General features: G+C 36.5%; 2 protein-coding genes across 4 annotated transcripts in view; one reads left to right on the top strand and one right to left on the bottom strand.

Annotated features, from left to right (window-relative positions):
- Positions 1-2,130: 2,130 nt before the first annotated feature.
- Positions 2,131-16,501, bottom strand: rab22a (RAB22A, member RAS oncogene family). Its single transcript, XM_072683940.1, has 7 exons — positions 16,172-16,501; positions 15,569-15,648; positions 15,253-15,334; positions 10,646-10,717; positions 9,320-9,426; positions 6,170-6,279; positions 2,131-5,847 (listed from the first exon to the last, which is right to left on the bottom strand). The coding sequence occupies exons 1-7, from the start codon at positions 16,205-16,207 to the stop codon at positions 5,744-5,746; spliced, it is 591 nt and encodes a 196-aa protein (XP_072540041.1). The 5' UTR covers positions 16,208-16,501; the 3' UTR covers positions 2,131-5,743.
- A 130-nt stretch (positions 16,502-16,631) lies between these two features.
- The window catches only part of ppp4r1l (protein phosphatase 4, regulatory subunit 1-like), a 19,944-nt gene continuing 14,809 nt past the window's right edge, over positions 16,632-21,766 (top strand). For 2 of the 3 annotated variants that reach the window (XM_072683937.1, XM_072683936.1), the window contains exons 1-4: positions 16,632-16,762; positions 18,192-18,236; positions 18,731-18,860; positions 19,697-19,803. In XM_072683937.1, coding sequence (XP_072540038.1) covers positions 16,756-16,762; positions 18,192-18,236; positions 18,731-18,860; positions 19,697-19,803 — 289 coding nt within the window. In that variant the 5' untranslated portion in view covers positions 16,632-16,755. Of the gene's footprint in view, positions 16,763-18,191; positions 18,237-18,730; positions 18,861-19,696; positions 19,804-21,766 lie in introns of those variants that run through there. The other variant, XM_072683938.1, reaches the window with a different exon arrangement.

The following is a 21,766-nucleotide window of genomic DNA, read 5'->3' as shown; positions in this document are numbered from 1 at the left end:
GAAGGAATGTATTTTATCCATATCCAAATTTTATCCAGGTACCATAGACATACTACATCTACCATAAAAAGTGCATTTTGTGAACATACATTTACTGTCTGTACATATTTGCAAAAATATTTTTATGTTACTTTATGTTACTTATGTAACATTATTTGGCACCAGTTACCATAACTCTACCCTCTTACCCAATAAGAACACATAACACACACAGATACATACAGTGCCCTCCTTTTTTTCCCTTGATATGTCCCTCTGCTCGACTGTTTAAAATGAGACAATCAGACATAACTATATTTGCATAAGTTTCAGTTTCATATTGAAATAACAATGCTTTTTTTCCCACATTCCCCCTTTTTAGGGCACCATAATGCATAGCAGCGATACTGTATGGACTTTGTTACACATCTATTGCATGCAGTGGCTGCTTCAATCACCAGGAGGCTGAGTATCTTCTCTGGCAAAGGCCATTTAAATATAGCCAAACATTCTGCTTACTGTAATATAATTGATGGCATCTCTACTGTTGCCACTCAACACCCTGCTACTGCACTATATACTATTGGTGAAGCAGGCAGGACAACACAGAATAATTATTATTTAATTCTGTCAGTCACATGCTTCTTTCACTTTCAGTTATGGTTCTGTATTTTTCTTCTCCAGAAATACATGTATAAAGCATGTCCTTTAGGGATGGCTCAAATGGCATATTACACTCCCTGGCTGTAGGAGGTGATATAGAGCAAGCAATACCAGGCTAAGGATCCAAATCATATAAAAGTCACCATGGCCTACCTCAAGAGACACAAACTGTAACTTTCGAAGTGGCACTCACAAATCCCTCCGACCAAAATATGTCAGATGTTTATAGATAGACTTTAAACATGCTGTGCATGCAAGATGACCCACAATGGAGGTTATGTATAACCCTTGCCATTAAGAATTAAGGTTGGTCTGAATGCAAAAGTAGACTCTGTTTGGAATTACTTTTTTTGTAGTCCAAATACAGAGTACTTGCATAGTAAAGCATGATTCTGTTCTAGTGCTGCACAACTGATTTGCCCCTCCACCTCTTTTATTGCATCCTGACCACCATAGCACCACTGCTGACCAGTTCTTATCATTAGCATGGTAGTATACTGTATGTTGTGATAGAATGTATTAGGGTCAGCAGCATTGCTAGAGTTTTTTTAAGCACCTCAGTGTCACTGCTGGGTTAAGAATAGTCTGCCAACCAGATATATCCAGCCAACAGTGATCCCGTGGTGCGAAACTGGCCCACGCTGAAGGGCTAGATAATGACTAAATTAAATTGTTCTTGGATTAATTGAGCTGTATTTTTTATAGTACACCAACAATACGCATCACAAAAATGTTTGTGTAATAGTAAGTGTGAAAAAAATTAACCTGTACAGATCATACCAGTGCAAAGATGTAAAGCAGGTCTGATACACTGGGTCAGCAATTGCATCTACATAATAGATGTCCTTAATAAAATTGTTAGTGATACCTAATGCACTGACAATACAGTGTAAATGGAACCTAGGATGCCAGCTCTTACTGTAGCAACTATATTGTATACACTGATGGCAAAAAGAAATAATTTGTCCCACACCCTCCATGGGCTTTGGATGTTTACAAGTCTTAAATAATAATTACTAAACCCTACTTCAAAGTAGAGCCAGAAAGCTCTGCCAAAGAGTCATACATACCACTAGTGTCAAACCTGATCCAACATCTGTTCTACTATTCAGCTCAAACCTCCAGAACTTTCGTTAAATGCGTGTTCTGGCGAAGTAGTACGGCTTTGTAGCATATTTAGTGAGGTTAATGCATTGCCAAATTAAACATAACCGACAATGAAACTGAAATGTTTTGACTCTATTATTATGACAACACAGCTTTTTACAGGGCATCACAAAAAAAAAAATGAAGAATATCAGAAAAAAGTGCAAGGCATATGGTAGTATATCTGGACAGTAATACACCCAAAAAGAAATGTCTACATACATTACAACTGTATTCGTATTCTAACCAAGCTAATGGATGCATAACCACAACATTTCTTCAATTGTTACATGCTTACAAATTACATGGGAAAATGGGAAATCAAACAAATCACACAAAACAATGTGTCTGTGTCATTTTATTACTATTAAAGAGCTCAGAATATCCCTTTTCCACAAGCAATGTTGTTTGCAATCAAGAGAGGGAAAAATGAAATCTTTAACAATACAGTAACTGATTAAATGCAATGGGTTAAATTAGTGTGTTTTGTAAATACTGTAATACACGGTAAACATATGTAAACTACAACACTAGATTACCAAATTAATTCATTCAACATGCCCCAACTGGTAAATATACAGGACAAAAATACAACAGAATTTCACAACACATTCTTAGGACCAGCCCAAGACTGTTGGTATTTTTCATTCATCCTAGACTGCCGAACAAGTAAAGAATCAAAATTTCCCAGTTAAAGAGTTAAATGCTATTCCATTCAAACCCACTCAAACCTCCAGAACTAAATGTTGTGTGCTCTGGCTGAGGAGTGAGGCTTTGTAACAAATATAGCAAAGTTAATATGCCACCAAATTGAATGTAACACACACATGCTACAATAAAATGGAAACTTTGACTCAACTTTTATAAAGACACAGCTTTTTACATGGCACAAGAAAATAATGAAAAATATCATAATAATAAAAAAAAAAAGTGATTCTGAGCTGAGTGCAAGGCATACGGTTGTACATCTGGACAGTTCTACATCAAGTGAGATTTCTTTATTTAAAAAAAAAAAAAACTATTCTATGTACATAACAACGGTATTCGATTCTAACCAAGACAATGGATGCATAGTAACCACATATCTACAAAAACAGTCCCATAACATCTTCATTGCACAAGTTATTATCCCTGAATAAATGATTATTTTGGAGAAAAAAATCTACAAATTACAAAACACAACTAAATCAATTTAAAGGCTAAACTTCTTTCTATAATGGGCTATCCTAAATCTTGATGAATTTCTGAAGGGCATAGGATAATTCACTGTACATAAGGTCATTTATGTGTCACCAGTCATGCAAACCCTTGCAGGGGATAAAGGTGCTGCTAAGCCAAGCACTCAATCTAAATGCACAAAATATGGGGCATCAAGGCCACATGGAGACTTAACATTCATATTAATAAAGAGGGGAGGGCAAGATCACTGAAGGCACATACCGTACATCACATATATAGAAATATGATGTTAAAAGGGCTCATTAGATCATATTTTGCTATGTTGCTACATTAACTATCTATACGTTTACATTTAGGGTTTAAAGTTTCAACTTAAATTTAATTAAAATTTTATTAAAGTAGGAAAATTGGTTCCATACTTCTATTGCATGTACTTTTTAAACTTATAACCACAGTACGAGTCATTAAAAAGTCATTTTAATCATCCACTCAGACTGCACAAAGCTGATAGGGGAATGTTTGTAGCTAGGAAAAAGCTTGGCGCCACCTTGAAGTGGCTTTGAGGAACTTCTATATACACTGGCATGCAAAACTTTGAGCTTCTCCGGAGAAACTGTTATTGTGAAAGAGTAGGAGATCTGAAGAGCTGTTAAACATGAAACTACGTAGAGTCTTCTACATTTTAGCAAGACAAGTGTTTTTTTATACAATTTGAGGAAGAGAAAAAAAAGAAAAAAAAGAGAGAAGCACCAATAGAGATTTAAGATCGCTTTTACTACGGTATCATACCTTATATCATACAATTCTTGTTAGGTGAGGCCAGGTGATGCAATGCTTTCTTTTTTTCAATGATTACTAAATACTCCTGACTCCTTAAATACCCCAACAGGCAGCAGCCATGGGCTTCTCTGAATGGCTGCTTAGGTCTCAGGGAAAGTTAATAAAAAGATAGCAATGCATTTTCAAGTAGCTGTTTCCTCAGTTTGTAATGTAATTAGTGGGGGTCCAGTTCTGGACTCTTTTAGAGTAAATTACCAAAATGAACTTTTCCTGTTTCCTCACAAAATCAATCAGTTTTCTAAGCAACATCTAAACAAAAGCCTAATGAATTTTGGAAACAAGTCTTGTGGAAGGATGAATTTTAAACTTTTTTCCAACAATCATAAAGGTATGTTGGAGAAAATAAAAACAATCTCACAGTACTAGAAGCCTTTTGCAAGAAAAAAGGAGTGTTACTAAGTGCTGAATATGTAGGGCTCTGGGCTCTTTTCTTTTTTATGAAAATACAAGTAATTTTGTTTAAAATATTAACTTGAACTTTTGAAAAACAGGCCATCTTTACCTACTTAGCTTTTCAAGGTAACAAACTGGCCAGTGGAACCCACATATTTGCATGCCACTTTCTCAATGCTATGTAAAAACAGACTTAATACAGCAAAATGGCTTAGAAATACCTTAATTATTTATTGCAATTGGCTGCCTACTTGTTGAGAGTTGAGCTCTTGAAAACATGTAATAAGTCAAAATATATACCGCTTGGTAACTGTAACAATTGTAAGAATTCTGGGAAAATGCTTAATTATGTTAAGCATAACAGATGGTCAACACTATAAATAATAAACCCTGAACAGTACCTGTTTCCTCACTTATTAGCATACTGGTAGGATAAAATGCACAATTGTCTCTTCAGGCATATTCAGTTAGGACTAAAATTACATGGGAAAAGTTGGAAAAAAAAACAAACAAAAAAAAACATTAATTTGATGTGGTTCCCATATAATGAATATCCACTATCCTGTGTGAATATGTACTAAGAAAAATGGTAAAGCTGCATACGTACACTTGTTTCACACACATTCTGGCCTAGGTTTTTCAAAAGCATCTTGGCTTAAAGATGACTCTTAAAAGGGTGAACACACTTGCTGTAGCAGTTCTTAATGATCTTAACACTATTAAATGCTTGTTGGAAACACAGCCCTGAACATTTTAGCGAGATGTCCCACAGTCTTCCCTAACATGCTTGAACACTAAGGAAATGTAGACAATGCACAGTGGAACAAAGTGCTTGGAGGGATACAAGTGTTTGATGGCCTGTGCCAGTTGTGTGCGAGACAAAGACAAGCCCGAATAACTATGTTCAAATAAGGCGCTAAACAGTTTCTGTTGTAGCCAGAAAGAATGGTTTAAGTTCCTCCCTGATCAATAACATAGTTATAGAAGAATCAAAGCAATATCTCTGGCTAGCTGTATGAAGGCCTATAATCTGTGTTATTTATAATTAGGATAATTTAGAATTAGCATAATCACAGACAAATGACAGGGATTTCATAACCTTATTAGCCACAGAGTAAAACAGGCATGTGATCAGTTTAGTACTGTACATGTCAACTCATTTGGCCATGCACAGGAAGTCTAGAGGAAGCCTTAGAGGGAGTCTTAGAGAAGCTGTGTCAGCCTAGCTGGTCAGGGACATGTAGTGGTATATCAGTAAAGCTGGAAAAGTTAGTGATAACAACCTTCCAACAAAGTCTACCCACCGTAGCATTCACGGACATAGCGGCAGATGCACGGACATGGAAAAAAAAAATGTGACTGGCTCTATAGCCATTTTTGTTGTAACAGGGAGTGTGGAGAAATATACCAAACACAACAGAACTAAATATAAATTGATCCATAAAGAGGACTGATTCAGGCTAAGAATCAGGAAAGTTCTTTTAAAGCTTTCTCTGCAACTGCAATCACAGTTAGAAAATAAAGTGATGTAATTAAGACTGCATTAGCAGCAACTGCGTTCTCTGGTTGTGTCAGATGGTTCACGGCGCAGCTTGAACCCTCGAACTCCTGAACTGCCACCTGTGTCTAGAACTGGAATCCTCTGACCTAGAAGAACAATAACGAAAGATTTACATGTAGAGCAGTGGCCAAGGATGTCCAATACAGACAGCAAATACAAGTTAGTCTTTGCGCTAAAGCTCCAATGAAGACAACCTAGACTTGAGTCTAGACTATTAAACCTAGTCCTGGAATAACACTAAATAACTCATAACTAAATAACTAACATTTCCTACTTAAGCTAAATTTGTGTTAAGGAAAAAAAGTCTTAGGAACTCTAGATAGGAATGGTCTATTTCCTGAAGTCTAATTAGCTGATTGTGGTACAGTCATTCGAGAGTATGAAAGATGATTGGATGAGCTTCCTTACTTATCTCAGTGAAGATTTCATTGATGTTAATAGCATGCTTGGCACTTGTTTCAACAAAAATAGCATGGATTGAGTCAGCATAGTCTTTGGCATCTTTTTCTGGTACCTCTCTGTAAAGCACAAAAAAAGAAAAACAAACAGTATTAGCGATCAAGGCCATTTTATTTACATGGTCCTTACATTTTCATAGGTTAATTAATTGCACAAAAAGCCATAAATTTAAGAATTATTATAAATACATGGATGCTAGACAATGACTGTCTGAAGTCTGGAACCCATAGAGTTCCCTCCCTTGAGATGCTTTACTACATCTTTACTGCAGCCACCTTTAGTTTCTCATTATTTGTGGGTCTTTTTTGTCCATTTGACTGAAATTGAGCAGTCTTCATTTCAGAATTTAATCTGTTACTTTTATTAGGCAGTCACACCAATAACCTTTAGATGTTGTGTCCGCACAAGAACCGATGTCAAGGTGATATCAAAATTCTGAAAAAATGAGAAAGTACCACAGTGGGCATAGACATGCCAGATTGTGATTTCTACAGAAGTGACAATGGCAGCAAAGTAAACCTACATGTGTAGTCAACTTCACATACAAAGGGAAGAAAAGGATGCTTACACATGGAATGGCATAAGGGCAGGTGAAGAAACAGGTCTTTAAAAGAGAGATATTACACATAAAATTAATATCCGGTTTAAAAAAAAAAAAAAAAAAAGGACAGAGACAGAGAAAGAAAAGATTTTTCAGGAGAAAAGTGGGTGTACTCAGTGGTGGAAATTAGCCTAGTATTTATAATTCAGTGTGCCTAAATTCCCTGGCAGCGCCCTTATCGTGACATCCTCAGTCAGTAGTTCAGATTTTGCAGTCCCAGTCAGACTGCTTTCCTGAAGCACTGGCATCATACTACATACACCAAGCACTTGGTACAGGTACAGGCATACCTGTACACCTAGTCAGCAATTATTTAAAATCAACCAAGTGTGTGACAGCAGTGCCATGCATAAAAAGGTATAACAATGTAGATAGTTTCCAGCAGCTTCAGGTTATCTAGGGTCTGAATTAGGGCTGCAACTAACAATTATTTTAATAATTGATTAATCTGTCAATTATTTTTTCAATCTTTTCGATATGTTTTCGGATTAAAATACATTTCCATGTCTCTATTAAAATAGAACACTGAATAACAGAGCAAATAAGTGCATACAATAATTCAATAATAATATATAAAATTAATCCAAATGCATTGATAAATTATAAATTAAATAATAAAGAAAAATAAGTGCATTGCTGATGCAAACACTGCACTGTATTAGAGTCAGGTGTGAGACAGGATGAATTGCCTTTAATTTGTATGTACTCATTCTCACTCATACTTAAAACCTGAAGCTTAATCATTAATTACCACCACTGTTGCAGTGAGAAATAGCTTTATTTCCACTGGTAAGTGCAGTAATGTTACCAGTTAGCAGCCAAAACAAGGCTGATGTTGTCCACTAGCACAAACTTTGCTTTCCACCTTAAATAATGCAGAAGACACATTCTGCTGCTGCACTATTTTAGGTGGAATGGAGAGTTTGAAATAGAAGCCTGGTGTTGGTTGCTAAGTGCTAACATCATCACACTTATCCATATAAAATAAAGCTCTTTTTTTTGTTCACCAAAATAAGGTCACAAATGTTAAAGGGTAGTTTTTGAAAAAGAGCAGTAGGCAGTAAGGTGGAACGGGAAGTTTGGGTAAGACTTCAGCTTACTTGTAAATGTGACACAGCAACAAACAGTACACAGAACAGTTAAAAGCATTTGTTACTTATTATCTATCCATCTGCTCCTGTACAACGATCTGTCTGTCTGCCTCAATACAACTCTCAACTATGTTAGAAAATTATTTAAACCTCTCTTCCAAAAAATATTAGTTTTCTGTTGTTTTTGCCATTTAATGCACACGCTAGAAAAGCAAATCATGGCTCATTCAGTCTTACATAAGTAATCGAACAGCAATCAGTTCAAAGCGTGTAACAAAACAAACAAAAAAACACCAGGTTTTACAATCTGATTTCACAAAGCAGCTTCACAGAAATATGGAACAAAGACAACAAACCTATAAAATACCTAACCCCTGGTGAGCTAGCTGACAGTGGCAATGAAAAGCTCCCTCAAAGCTGGAGGAAAAAAACACGACTCACAATGGTGAACCCCTCCTACCCCGGTCCTCTCAACACCACAAGTCCATGGTCCATAAAATATTAGAGGCATCTCTATGCTGATGTGGACGATTCCAAATTGATTCACAAATGTCAAAATCAATTTACAAAATGTTAACTGATACCTATGTAAGGTTGACGGAATGCACAAAGCAAACCAGTCTGTCATGTGGACATAACCGAGACACAAGATATATAAATGAAAAATCAGACTGGCACCTTCTGCATAAAAAGCTAGCATATGGGAGCACTTTGGCTTCTATGGAAGTTGAAGAGAAAAAGGAAAACAAGAGCCATACAATATGCAAGTCAAACTAAGCTAAAATATTTTTTTAGAAATATGACCAACATGACAAATCATATTACATACCATCCAGCTTCCACCCAGCGTAGGAAGAAAAATGCCAGTTTGTAGTTGCTGCCAACTAGAGGACCATTGAGCAAATGATGTCAAAGCTTCCAGGCAACTTGGAAGTTAGACGTATTACTACAATTTTCCAGCGCAGCCCCACTGCAAATCCTTCCAGTTAACTTGCCACATCGCTTCCATTTGTTTCATTAATAAAAGATATTGAAGTAAATTATGAATCATTGCAAATACTTTGCGTCAGTGTAGACCAACACATTAGCATGGACTTGAGGGGAAAGAAGAAAAACAAAATAAAGTAGAATAAAGAAATATTATATATATTATATATATATATATTGTAGTATATCTGCTCATAAGAATATACTTATGCAATTCAAGTAAACATGATTCATGAGTTTTGGAAAATAACGGATTGCTCTACTGCAGCTTGGGAAGCATATTAGTTATTATGGTTAGAAATAAATGAATACAAGAACAACAACAATCACCGATATCTAAATCTGCCAAACAAAGCAAAAAAAACAAAAAAAACAAACATGTATGCGAGTAAACAGATGTAATGTAGCAGAGTACTGAACCTGGCATCAGAGAGATCACATTTATTTCCAGCGATGGCCACCACTATGTTAGGAGGTCCATGCTGGCGAAGCTCCTTTACCCAGTTTTTCAGAGTCTGGAAGGATTCCTGAGAGAGAGCGTGTGATGTGTCATGACAGGCTGTAGAAAACCTTGTTAAAAGTAGAACATTTCTAGAGTGTAAGACTGCCTCAGTAAAATACATCAATGCATAAGTACCATGACTGTTACAGATTATAGTGGCAGTCAACACAGGTGTTTTTAAGAGACATGATCAAAACAGGGTGACTGTTTAGTTTGCAAAAGGATTTTTTTAAAGACAGGGATAGAGTTTCTAACATTACACCAGCTCTTTGTTCTAGTGGTACTAATACCAATTTGGGTTTTGCATAGAGGAACGGATATGGAAATGCATTTGACTGAAGGTCTCATGAGCACTTCTGGAAATGTTAAAATTAACCTCTTAGATTCTCTGGCTTATGGCATTTAGATAAGCATATAACATATAGACAGCTGGCTGGATCAATATGGTGATGATCTTGGACATATGAATATGATATACTTGTCTACGCCACTTTGTTCGTGGAGTCCATGGAGAGGCTGGCTGCTAGATATCAGATGGTGCTAACAGGCAATGAAGATTGCAAAACACCTGAAGGTCCCAAACACAAAATTATATCCACACCATCTGTAGATGTGAATGGTCAAGTATGCGCTGCAGGGTTAAAAGTTGAAGAACTAATATCTGCTGTCACTGTAGTCCTACAACAAAATTAAGGAATGTGGATGGAGTTCCTTTTAACATACATCATAGGAAGGCTGTGATTCTATTTGACCCCTTTTACATTATAAATTGTACACAAAGTGTCTTTAGTGAAAGCATATGGGGTTAAATGCTCATTACAATTATCTATTTTAGTTTCACTTCTATCAAGATGAGGATGTAAAAGCAGGTAATCATGCTAAAAATAAATCTCCACTTCCTTACAGACTCGTATGTTTGTGTCATTCTAGGCTTGAATTGTTGGACCCCTCCAAAATCCAATCTGGCATTTTCTGCCCAATGCCAATATCTGGTGTTGGATCAGTGCCATACCTAATAAATCCCTGGCCTACTAAGACTAAGGCATCTTCACAGATTGTGTTGCAAGGATAACTTGAAACTAGTGTCAGGTTTTACTACATATATTGACCTTTTTCTCATTTTTTTTTACTGACAGCAAGAGCTGAACTGTTATGATGACCAGAGGTCAACGGTTCAAACTATCCGACAATAACTAAATAAATAAACAAAGAAACACACATTTTTATAAGGCAAACAAATGTACCTCTTTAGTGATGTCATACACAATGATAGCTGCTGCTGAGCCTCTGTAGTACATTGGGGCAAGGGCACGAAACTAGACACAGATGGAAAGAAAGGAATATTAGATTTATTTACAGATTTTGTTCTGCATTCTTCATTTTTAAAACGCTTGTAAATCATCCTTGTCTGCTATTTCTTCCTGCATGTAAACGTAAAACAGACAGTAAGACAGTAAGAAAAAGAGGACAAAGCTCAAGAATTTCATAAATGATCAAACATCATTTTAAGTGTCCTGCAATCCAGAAACAGTGACAGTTCCAACAGAGACATGTCCGACATGACTCCTCAAACAGAACAAGTAATTAAAGTCTTATTTCCCCATCTACAATTTGTAAAACAGGTTACAGAGGTGGACATCACATTAGCACACGTACTTGACAGTGACAGATACAGTGTGCCTGCTAAACAAGTCAAATTCTGATTAAGAGCATGCTTTATGGCCATTGCACAGCAGTGCTACGGAATTAAGCTTCCGCATTTACCCGTCCATGGCAGTGATCAGTGTTGTCAGTTTGCTTGGGTGTAATTTCAATGTTCTTTTTAATCTAAAAACTTTTTGCAAGGCTTCACTTAGTTTACAGTCACATAAATATCATCTACATACCTTTTCAGTGTATGTTTGTATTCCATATCATAAACCCAAACAAAACAATAATTTTGATTGAAGTGAACATCAGAAAAAGGCAACCCCCCCCCCAAAAAAATCAAAACAAAAAAACAAACAATTATGTTTATACAGTGCTTTTTGAGAGTTGTGTAGGAGTTGTGAATGTGGAGAGTGCTGTTGAAAAAGTTTAAGCTTTAATTGAAATTGGAGGGTTTTGCATGGAAGTGACATTGTTGAGCAGGTTTTAAGTCAAGTCCTACAGAACTTTCAAAAGCTAGCACTAGAAAATGACCCAAACTAGATCCACTGTAAAGCCCTGAGAGGTTGTGCGTTTCATTGCCCGGAGGTCTGCCTTAGATATAGCAGCGAAAAGCATGACAATTCACTGAAGCCAGCCACAAACACATGTGGGAGTAATCAGTAGAAATAATAATACTCCAAATGCACACTAAATGATGATGTAAAAGACATATGGTTTTGTGAAGCACTGGAAAGACATGCTATATACCACCCTTGTTGTGTGTTCAAGTCACAGAATTGATACCTATATTATTCTAATCATGCTCATGGTACCTCATGATATGGTTCAAAGCACCATAATGTTTGGAAGGGCAGGTGTTTGTAATTACTCAGGTGTGTTCCATTGATTCATTAGTGCAGGCATAAAATACCCAGGCTCAAATCTAATTGTACATTGCAAATACACACACATAATTCAGTGATGCTGAAAGGGTGAACTTTCTTGCTGTCCAAGATAAAAAGAACCCCCCGAATGGTTATAAATCGAATACCTCTATATAAATATAAATCTAATGTTTGCAGCTGACCACAAAGACGTTTTATGGTCAGAGTAAAATTGTGGACTTAAAGCTGGTGCTTAAAAGTCAGGTACCAGGAACCCAACACATTTAATACAATTCTTCCAATGAGTGGTCAAATATCCCCTTTGTGGTGGAAAAAATGGCAGTCTCTATTCTGTAATGCAATTTGGATGCAGATATTTTAATGATTTTAGTCTAAAAAGCTCATCTGGCTCAAAAAACATTCAACTGTATTATCTGGGTTAGCAAATTGCATTCTAAAATACTTTTTAGCAGCTGTTAATGCTGGTTTTGCTTGTAATTGTGGATTTGTGATTTGACAATCAAATATAAAAGTTTCAATCAATTATTGTTCATTATTAAACATTATTCAACCCCCATTGCGAACATTTAAATAGCTCAACACAACTAAAAGTGACTTCTCCAAATTCATTACATTTTTGGGTTTACATTCTTGGGCCCAAAAAGGAAATATTGGGCCCAAAAAAGGAAAACATGTCCCCCAATCTTAAATCCTTACACTAGATACCATATGTTACAGAATATACTAAAATGTACTGGTCTATAATTGTCTTAAGGACAGAGCACAATGAATGCTGAATTCGACCAAATAAATCCAGACAAACAAGAACAAATGCAAAGAGCCGAGGCACATTGAGATGTTTGAATTCATGCTGGATGATATTTGGGCAGTTGGCCATGACTTAGAACAGAGTTTTCCACACACACAACTGTGCATCCATAGAAACACTCAGCTCACTGATTCCATTTTTGCCAAGACATCAACAATAGCATTCGTTTGGATGGTGGAAAAAGAGGACTTACTTATTGCCAAAAACCTCAAAGTACACATCAAACACTCCCCTATGGAGACGCAGTCCTGTTATTGTCATTTTGCCATCTTATACAAGATGTAACCTTTCAAAAGCTGGTGGTGCCAGATGCAAACCGTGAGACGATAAAATCAGGTTTGTCTTCATTTCATCAAAGGAGATTGGCACTCGGAAACTAAATACAGTGCACGGCAGCGGCAAAAGACCTTTTTTACTGACATGAACCGAAATCTGCCTGAAAAAACAAAGATGTGAATCCAGTTGAGTCTAAAACTAGCAGACGATCTCAGAGTTACAGAAATAAACACACAGAGGAGCCCTCTCCATGAAAACGAGAATTAGCCCAGGACCCAATGTTAATTTAATCCTGTCTGAATAGGGCTTAAAAAGCAATACTCATCATGCCCTATTTCTCTGATAAAGATCTGCTGCTTTGTCCGGTAATGTTTGACCATCACCGTGCCATGGACAAGTAATTTTTCCAAATATTTTAAAACAACTGCCAACATTAGAATGTTGGGATTTGCTGAAGAGTGTTTGGTCAGTGTGCTCTGGCTTTTATTTAGTGTAGGATCAACACATTTATCTGATATTTTGCAGTGATCTGAGTAAGGCAGAACACACAGATCTTGAATAACAAGTCAGTTAGCCCTGCCCAACAAAAATATTAAACATGGAGCAGCAGCATTTAGCTACTACGCTGCTCTTAAATGGAACCAGTTGACACTTGCAGACTGAAAACATAAAATATATATAAAATAAATATATATAAAATAAACTAGCCTTGCCTTGAAAAGAATCCATCATCAGAGCACATATTTGCAAGTCAGCAAAACTGGCAAATCAAGGGCCTCATTAGTTGCATCAGCTATGCTTGAGATAAAACATATTAAATACCAGGACTAGGCTTGTTTGCCTGCATGTTAATTGCAAGAGATTGTCCAAAAAGTTTATGATAGAGATCATTGCCTTGTATAAATAAGGAAAAGAATACAAAGAGTGCAAATGCACAAAATGTTCCTAGAAATACAGTTGGAAGCATAGTTCACGCTACTGATGTGGAAGAAACATGAAGCGATCACTGACTCAGATTCCGAAAGAGGAAGGTGGTCAAAAACCCTCAAGTGACTGCAGAAGAAATAAGAAAATAATTTTTCACAGAACTACATGAAGCAAAACCATGTTATATTACACATTATAACATGGGAGCTCAATTAGTGTTTAACTTAACCAATTCCCATTCAGTATCTATGACCCCTCTATCCCTATCCCCTCTATGCCATCAGTGCTAGGAGGCTAGCACATGCTACTTTTGAGTTGTGTGAAGCCAGGCAATTGGCACTAATGCAACATCATTGGACACTGAATTTGAAGGAGAGCGTGAACTGCCGTTACATCAGCTAACAGACACGTGGCTTGGTTACCATCGCACTGAATTATGGTGAAAGAGAGGGCCATTCTACCATTCAGGCCAAATCAGCTCTCGGGACCTCCTGGCCCCAGGTGTGAATCGAACAAAAGTGATCTTCTGATGATAGGATCAATACTTCAAATATATAACAAATTGCCTTATGCTTGCTTTTTAACAAAGTGTTTTTGTCTGCAGAACTGATAGTGACTGAATTGTATTTCTATACTGAACCATTGTATAGTACATGATCAGAAGCTACAGAAACACTTAAAGCAGCCTGTCTGGCACCAGAAATTATACCACCTACTGACATTTTCACCCCACTCTGATGGTTGAAGTAAACATTATTTGAATCTGCTGGCCCATCTTAATGATGTAATGCAGTACTGCTGGCTGATTGGATAACTGCATGAATGAGAGGCCATGCATTGCACAATAACTAATAACCTTATGCTAGTAACTTAACATTGAATGAAAAATGAATCCACATGATTGCTGATTGTCACATTACAATCAAATAAAGAAAAGACACTTTAAGTCTTAAATAATATAAATAAAATAAATATAGATCAAACCACCAATTATTGGTATTTTATTCTATTTTAGTCTTCCCTATGATTAGCAATAACTGTCTAAGACCACAATCCTGGTCTCAGCCAACTGACAGTAGTAAAACCAAAGTGAAAATATATCCAAATCTGGCCAACCAGTAGTTTAGTTTACAGCCAAATTGATCGATTTCAATTCCCTTCCCAAACACAGAGACAAAGACATACAGAAGGAAAGAAACACTGCCCCCTGTCAGGAACAAAAGAATGTCACTATATGTCAGCCGAGATGGATAAAGGAAAAAGAAAGTGAGACCAAAAATGTTGCAGTCAGTGTGCACTTGTTTACCCTCTCTTGTCCTGCTGTGTCCCAGATGAGAAATTTATGGAGCTCATTTTGGTACTGTACTGTCTTTGTCATAAATGATGCTCTGCAAAAACATAAAATTGTATAAGCAAAACATGACAAAAAAATTAATGTTTTCCTTAACATTAGACAAAAAATAAAAACAAAAACACAACCGTTATGCTTATCTTCAGCTGGCCTTTTTGAATATACACAATAAATCCATTATACCAGAAAATAAAAGAAAAGCTGTTCTGTGATCGTATATTCAGCACTACTAATGAGTGAGGATGAGCACCATGATTGGCAATGAACTTACCCAATTGTAGGATTAATGTTTGGATCAAAGCTATCTTCCACAAATCTCCACACAATACTCGACTTTCCGACCCCTGTATCCTGTATAACACAATGTAACACTTCCAATTAAAAAAATGCAATTCTAAACACCTCAACTATTCCAAATATAGAGGTCAAATTTTGAGAATGTATTAATCGCAATATATTACACAAAATCTTTAATCTAATAGTCATGTCTCTAAGTATTTAAGATGTGCCCTGTCAACATTATTAATAAGGAAATTATTTGTGAGCTGTGTAGTTTGTTTAGTAAAACAGGTAGTGCTATGTGCTTGCAGAGAGCTAGTCCTTTTTAAAAGACTAAACTTAGTTCTTCTAATAAAAAATAAGCAGATAATTCATAATCAACTGCAGGGTCGACAGTTTTAACGTGGTGTACATTTCTTTTTTGTCTAGCTATATACCTAATATATTTGCCCGTATTTTGCTGTGCTAGCGATCACAGCTGACTGCAATATCACGTTAACGTAAAGCAACACAATTTACTTCTAATGCTGTCGTTGCAAGACCACAAACGAGTCTGCATTGGCAGAATAAGTAGCTAGCGTTAAACGTATCTTACCCCAAGCAAGCAGACTTTCAACTCTCTGAGTGACATATCGATCTCCAAAATAATAAAGCGTCCCTAAACATTACAGTCCGGGTCATAGAAGTTAGCCAGCTACTTCTGTTACTCAACCTAAACTATGTAGTGCTAGCTAGCTAGCGATGTGGCAACAAATTGCCCACTATTTTATTGTGACCCTTCACCTAGGGAATGTAAAATTTGAGATGAAAAAGAATAACTTAATCTGCAAACGAGTTTATAACTTGAACGCAAAACTGCTTCGTTAAGTTAATGCTAGACACTACGTTATTAGCTCGACAGGCTCTGCATCAACTCCGAAGACGCCATCTTGAGTTATGGCTGGTATGTCACGTGATATCAGTTGTCTTATTTTGGGCCATAAAAAAAGAACAATTTCAGTCGATTAATATTGCTCCTGTATGCGCCTGTTGCTTTTTGATTTTGATGTTCGTTAGCGTCTTAACTCACAACCTAAATAGTTTGTGAATGGTCCAACAGTTACACCAGGAAGTATTTTCAGGAAGTGATTTACACGGCGAGGTGAATGACAGCTCCACAGTAGTACAGTGTACATCAAGATGGCAGGTAACGTGAAATAATTCCCATCCTCTGGAACGTCTTGTTTTCAAAATCTTGTATTATCACTTAATATCGAAACGTGCCCATATGAAAAAACGCGATCGTTTGGCTTGTGTCGTGAAATAATGATCATGACGTTATTTCCTTTTCAACGGATTAGCAAGGGCTTCAAATAGAAGCTTCAAGCCAACGCCGTAGGTAGCTCCTTAGCTAGCTAGCTAGCTAGCACTAGCTAGCTAGCTAAAAAAACAGCAACAGACAGCATTGTTCAGATTGGGTTATAGGCATAACATTCATTTGTAATTGTGTCCAAGGTATGTTGAGCGACTTTTAGTGCTTCAGCTACCTAATACCCATGTTAATGATATCTCATGTTCCGTGTAGACAGTTATTTTAGCTAACAACAGAACACAAGCAGCTAACGCTCTCTTAGAAGCACAACAAAGCCTTTAGCTGGCTAAATCATTTTAAGCCTTGTTATGCTTGTTTTTAAAACACGTGCTGAGTAAAATCGAGTATATTTTGATCATTAGAACTTTTAGAGTAGTGTTAAAAGTGTTCGGTAAAACAACATTTGCCAACAACGTGAACGGAATCGTCTGTCTTCTAGTATGAGACAGACTGCTGTCTCCTTTTCTCCTTAACCTGTCAGGCAGATGTCTGTCCTCTTAGTCTATAACTCGCACTCACTGATCAATTTATTAGGAACTCTGTACTCATGTTTTACTCTCAGAGCAGCCTTCTTTGCATTCTTTGTGTACTGATTTCACAAGATGATGAAAAACATTCCTTTGAGATTCTGGTCCATGTTTACATAATTTTATCAGACAATTCTAAGACTAATTATTCGATATCCGATCTAGCTAAGTTTGTATCAGATCTGTGAAAATAATGGTCTTGAAGGGATACACATGGTCAGCAACAGTATTCAAATGGGCTGTGACATTCAAGTAATGATTGATTGGAATTAACAGGCCCACTGTGTGCCAAGAACATTACACCATGTCCAACAGTCTAGACTATTAACACAAAGCAGGTTGGGTGCATGGAATTAAGCTGTTGGTGCCTACCATCTGAATGTCTTAGCAAAAAATCATTCATCTTCCAGTATTTAACAGGGGACAAGTCTTTGGCACAAGTGTGACAGAGTGTGTGTGTCCACCATTTTTCTAATGGTGGACACAAAATTATCTGTAGATCACTTGCTGTTACACTTGCTTTTGGTTAACAGAGATTAGAGATATTTAAAAAACTCATTTGGCTACAAATGAAGATACAGATGGACAAACAAAAATATTCTATAAATATATAAAAGGCCAAGGAATATGAGATTGCTCTATAAAATACTAGTTGCAGGTCAGAATGTCCATTTCACCATTTGCATTTCTGAAAATGTTTGTCTATAAACATTTATTTTTTTTCTTTGTGTTTACAGGTCTATCTTTGTATTTTGAAGATGGTCACGATGAACTAGATGACTGTGAGTGTTGATGCACATGATGGTATTTTTTTGTGTGTGTGTGTATGTATGTATGAATGTTGAATATGAAATTGATAGATTTTTACATTTAAGGAATGAAATGCATTTTAAGAAGTAAAGTGATCACACACACCTGTATATGTTTTAGTGTTTTTTTTACTCTGAATCTGAAAATTTACCATTTTGGAAATAGTGTTTTTGTTTGTTTGTTTGTTTGTTTGTTTGTTTGACAGTGATGATGTGTATAGAAACATTTAAATTAGAAAATAATATATTTTTTGTATGTACATGTAATTAATACTTTACATGTTTAAAATGAGGATGCCTGGAGTCAAGTAGTTTCAGGTTGTTGTTGTTTTTTTCTTTGACTCAAAAAAAAAAAGAGAGAGAATAGAGTGTCCTCAGGAACGGGGCTCTTCTAGTGTTTAGAGAATTTAATGATGCCCAAGTTCACATCCTGTTCTTGAACTATACTTGTTTGTTGTTTTTCGCAGTTGGATTTGACGACTATGGTTCTGAATGTGATAGCATTAGGATCACAGCCTTTCTGGATGCAGGGCAAGACAACCTGACTCCTCTGGGTCGGCTAGAAAAATATGCCTTTAGTGAGAATGTTTTTAACAGGTGAGTGGCATTAAATAATAATAATAATAATAATAATAATAAAAATAATTATAAATATTGAATCCTGCAACATTTTGAAACTTCAGATTTAACAACCAGAAGCCATGGATTGATCTAATCAGCTGCCTAGTACTCAATTGACAATTCAATTGTGAAACATTTTTAGTCAGAATGTAAATAAGAAGTAAATCCCAACAAAACTGTTGTTGGAATACTAGGACGATAGACAGAATACATTCTGTACAGAAGAATTGTAATGCAAAAGAAAGAAAAAAAACACAAAGACACAATATCTAAAATAATAGCATTGATTAAAATGCTGAATCAAAGACAAAGCATACTTCCTAAAAGTCACAAATTCTATTTAAATACAGCATGTTTTGAGATGTGTTTCATAAATTAGGATTATAGCCTTTGATTTGATTACCTGAATGATCTAGAAGAAAAATATCGAACAGTCATTAGAGTTAAGTTAAAGTAGAGAGAGACCGGACCATTGAGATAAAACCTAATGGAAGAATCTTCAAATCAGCTCTAAAAGTTGAATGTAGCCAGTGTTATGTTAGCTCTCGTTCCTCTGCTGCATTTAGGTTGTAGTTAGGTAGCAAATTAGTAAGGATTAGATAAGGATTCTAAATTGTTTTAGTATAACACACAATGTTGCTCTTCTGGAAAAACCTTATAATTCTTGATGTCTTTTTTTATGTGTTTGTGTTTAAAATTATTTTAATATGATACTTTATCACATAGCACTAGTAAAAGCCATTAAACGGCTCAAAAATCTCAATCTCTTTTTTTTTTTTTTATTCACTGTTTTTATTTTGTTTTTATTCAAGACAAATTGTGGCACGTGGGTTATTAGATGTGCTACGAGAGTTCAGTGATGATGAGACTGACTTTATCAGCGTGATGGAGACAGTTGGTAGGATGTCTGAGGATGCAGGTATGTGTGTTGTCTCTCTTATGTACAGTGGAGGAAATAAGTATTTGAATCCCCACTGAATTTAAAATTTTTTATAAAAAAAAAATAAAGGAAACGTCTCAATTATAACAGTGACACATAGAATATCAAAAGAAAAACTGAGAAAATTACATAAAATGAGAAATAAATTTTTTTGTAGTTTTTTTATAAGGTTTGCGCGTACTTCAGGAGTAATTTTGGCCCACTCCTCTCTGCAGATCATCTCCAAATCCTTAAGGTTTTTAGGCGTGCATTTGGAAACGCGAAGCTTCAGCTCTCTCCATAGATTTTCTATGGGATTGAGGTCAGGAGACTGGCTAGGCCATTCCATGACCTTGATATGCTTCATATGGAGCCACTCCTTTGTTTCCTTGGCTGTATGTTTTGGGTCGTTGTTGTGCTGGAAGACCCATCCACGACCCATTTTCAGTGCCCTGGCAGAGGCAAGGAGGTTGTCACCCAGGATTTTGCGATACATGGCGCTGTTCGTCTTCTCGTCAATGCAGTGAAGTTGGCCTGTGCACTTAAAAGAAACCCCCAAAACATAATACTTCCACCACCATGCTTGACGGTGGGGATGATGTTCTGTATTTTTCTTCCTCCAAACACCAAAGAGCTCAATTTTGGTCTCATGTGACCACAGCACCTTCTCCCAGTCTCTCTCAGAGTCATTAATATGTTCATTGGCGAACTTGAGGCAGGCCTGGACACCTGGAGCCTTCTTGAGCACAGGATTTTTGCACTGCAGGATTTTAAACCATTACATCTCAGTGTATTACCAATGGTTTTTTTTTGGAGACTGTGGTCCCAGCTGCCTTGAGATCATTAACCAGCTCCTCCCATGTAGTTCTTGACTGATTTTTTTTACCTTTCTCATGATCAGTGAGACTTCCACGAGGTGATATCTTGCATGGAGCTCCAGGCCTAGGTCGATTGACAGTAATGTTGTACTTCTTCCACTTCTGAATAATTGCACCAACCATCATCCAGCTTCTTACTTCTGGCTTTGTAGCCCATTCCAGCCTTGTGTAGGTCAACAGTTTTGTCCCTGACATCTTTAGACAGCTCTTTAGTCTTGCCCATGGTGGAGATGTTGGAGTGTCACTGAGTCTCTTGGCAGGTGGTCTTTTACACAGGTGACAATTTGGGACAGGTGTCTCATGCAGGTAACGACTTCACTGAGATTAGGGTGTGTCAGTGGTCTGTGGGAGCCAACATTAGTCATGTTTTTTAGGGGATCAAATACTTAGTTCCCTCAATGAAATGCAAATTATTTTTTATTTAAATATTATTTCTTTTTCTAGAGTTCTTTTTGATATTCCATCTCTCACTGTTAAAATGAAGCTACCATAAAAATGATAGACTGTTTAATTATTTGTCAAAGTACAAACTTATGAAATCAGTGGAGGATCAAATACTAATAATACCCACTTAAACCCCAAAATATAAACAATAGAAAAGTCTTTACTTTATATTTTTTCTATTCATCCATTTAGCAATTTGTTATTTGTGTCTATTGTGTTTTTGTTAACCTTCTCATTCTCATAACGTCTATTTTAGTAGAAGGTTTTTCACAGAAATCCTCAAAGCAGATTGAGTTTTTGCCCAACCTTCAGCCATTAGGTCTGTTGCATTTGCTATTTAGACACTAGGTGGTGCTACACTACAACTAGTCTCTCACTTACTGCTTCTTCAAAACGCTAGACGCTGGAAACAAATAAGTTTATTTTCTGAAATACCAAAAATGATGTATCATAAATCAAAGCACCATGTTGTGACTGGCCATTTTGTGTGCATGTTAAACATTTCCCAACTTTACATTTGGCCTGTAGTGTGTTAGTATGGTAGCTTCCACTGCCCACTGTTTACCATTGCTGAAAGGCTGATGAGTATTTGGCATCCTGCAAGAAAGCTGCATGAGTTTTGGGAGGGGGGTAGTCTCAGA

The sequence above is a fragment of the Salminus brasiliensis genome, chromosome 7 (assembly GCF_030463535.1).
Source record: "Salminus brasiliensis chromosome 7, fSalBra1.hap2, whole genome shotgun sequence".
NCBI classification, from domain to species: domain Eukaryota; kingdom Metazoa; phylum Chordata; class Actinopteri; order Characiformes; family Bryconidae; genus Salminus; species Salminus brasiliensis.
The sequence above is the reverse complement of the archived record's forward strand: the minus strand, read 5'-3'. Positions and strand labels throughout refer to the sequence as shown.

Bases quoted from the DNA above. Each gene is read 5' to 3' on its own strand.
- rab22a (XM_072683940.1), bottom strand. From the start codon at position 16,207: ATGTCACTCAGAGAGTTGAAAGTCTGCTTGCTTGGG. The intron at 15,649-16,171 runs GTAAGATACGTT...TGTGTTATACAG, and splicing joins TGAAAGTCTGCTTGCTTGGG to GATACAGGGGTCGGAAAGTC. The intron at 10,718-15,252 runs GTAAACAAGTGC...ATCTGTGTCTAG, and splicing joins ACACAGCAGGACAAGAGAGG to TTTCGTGCCCTTGCCCCAAT.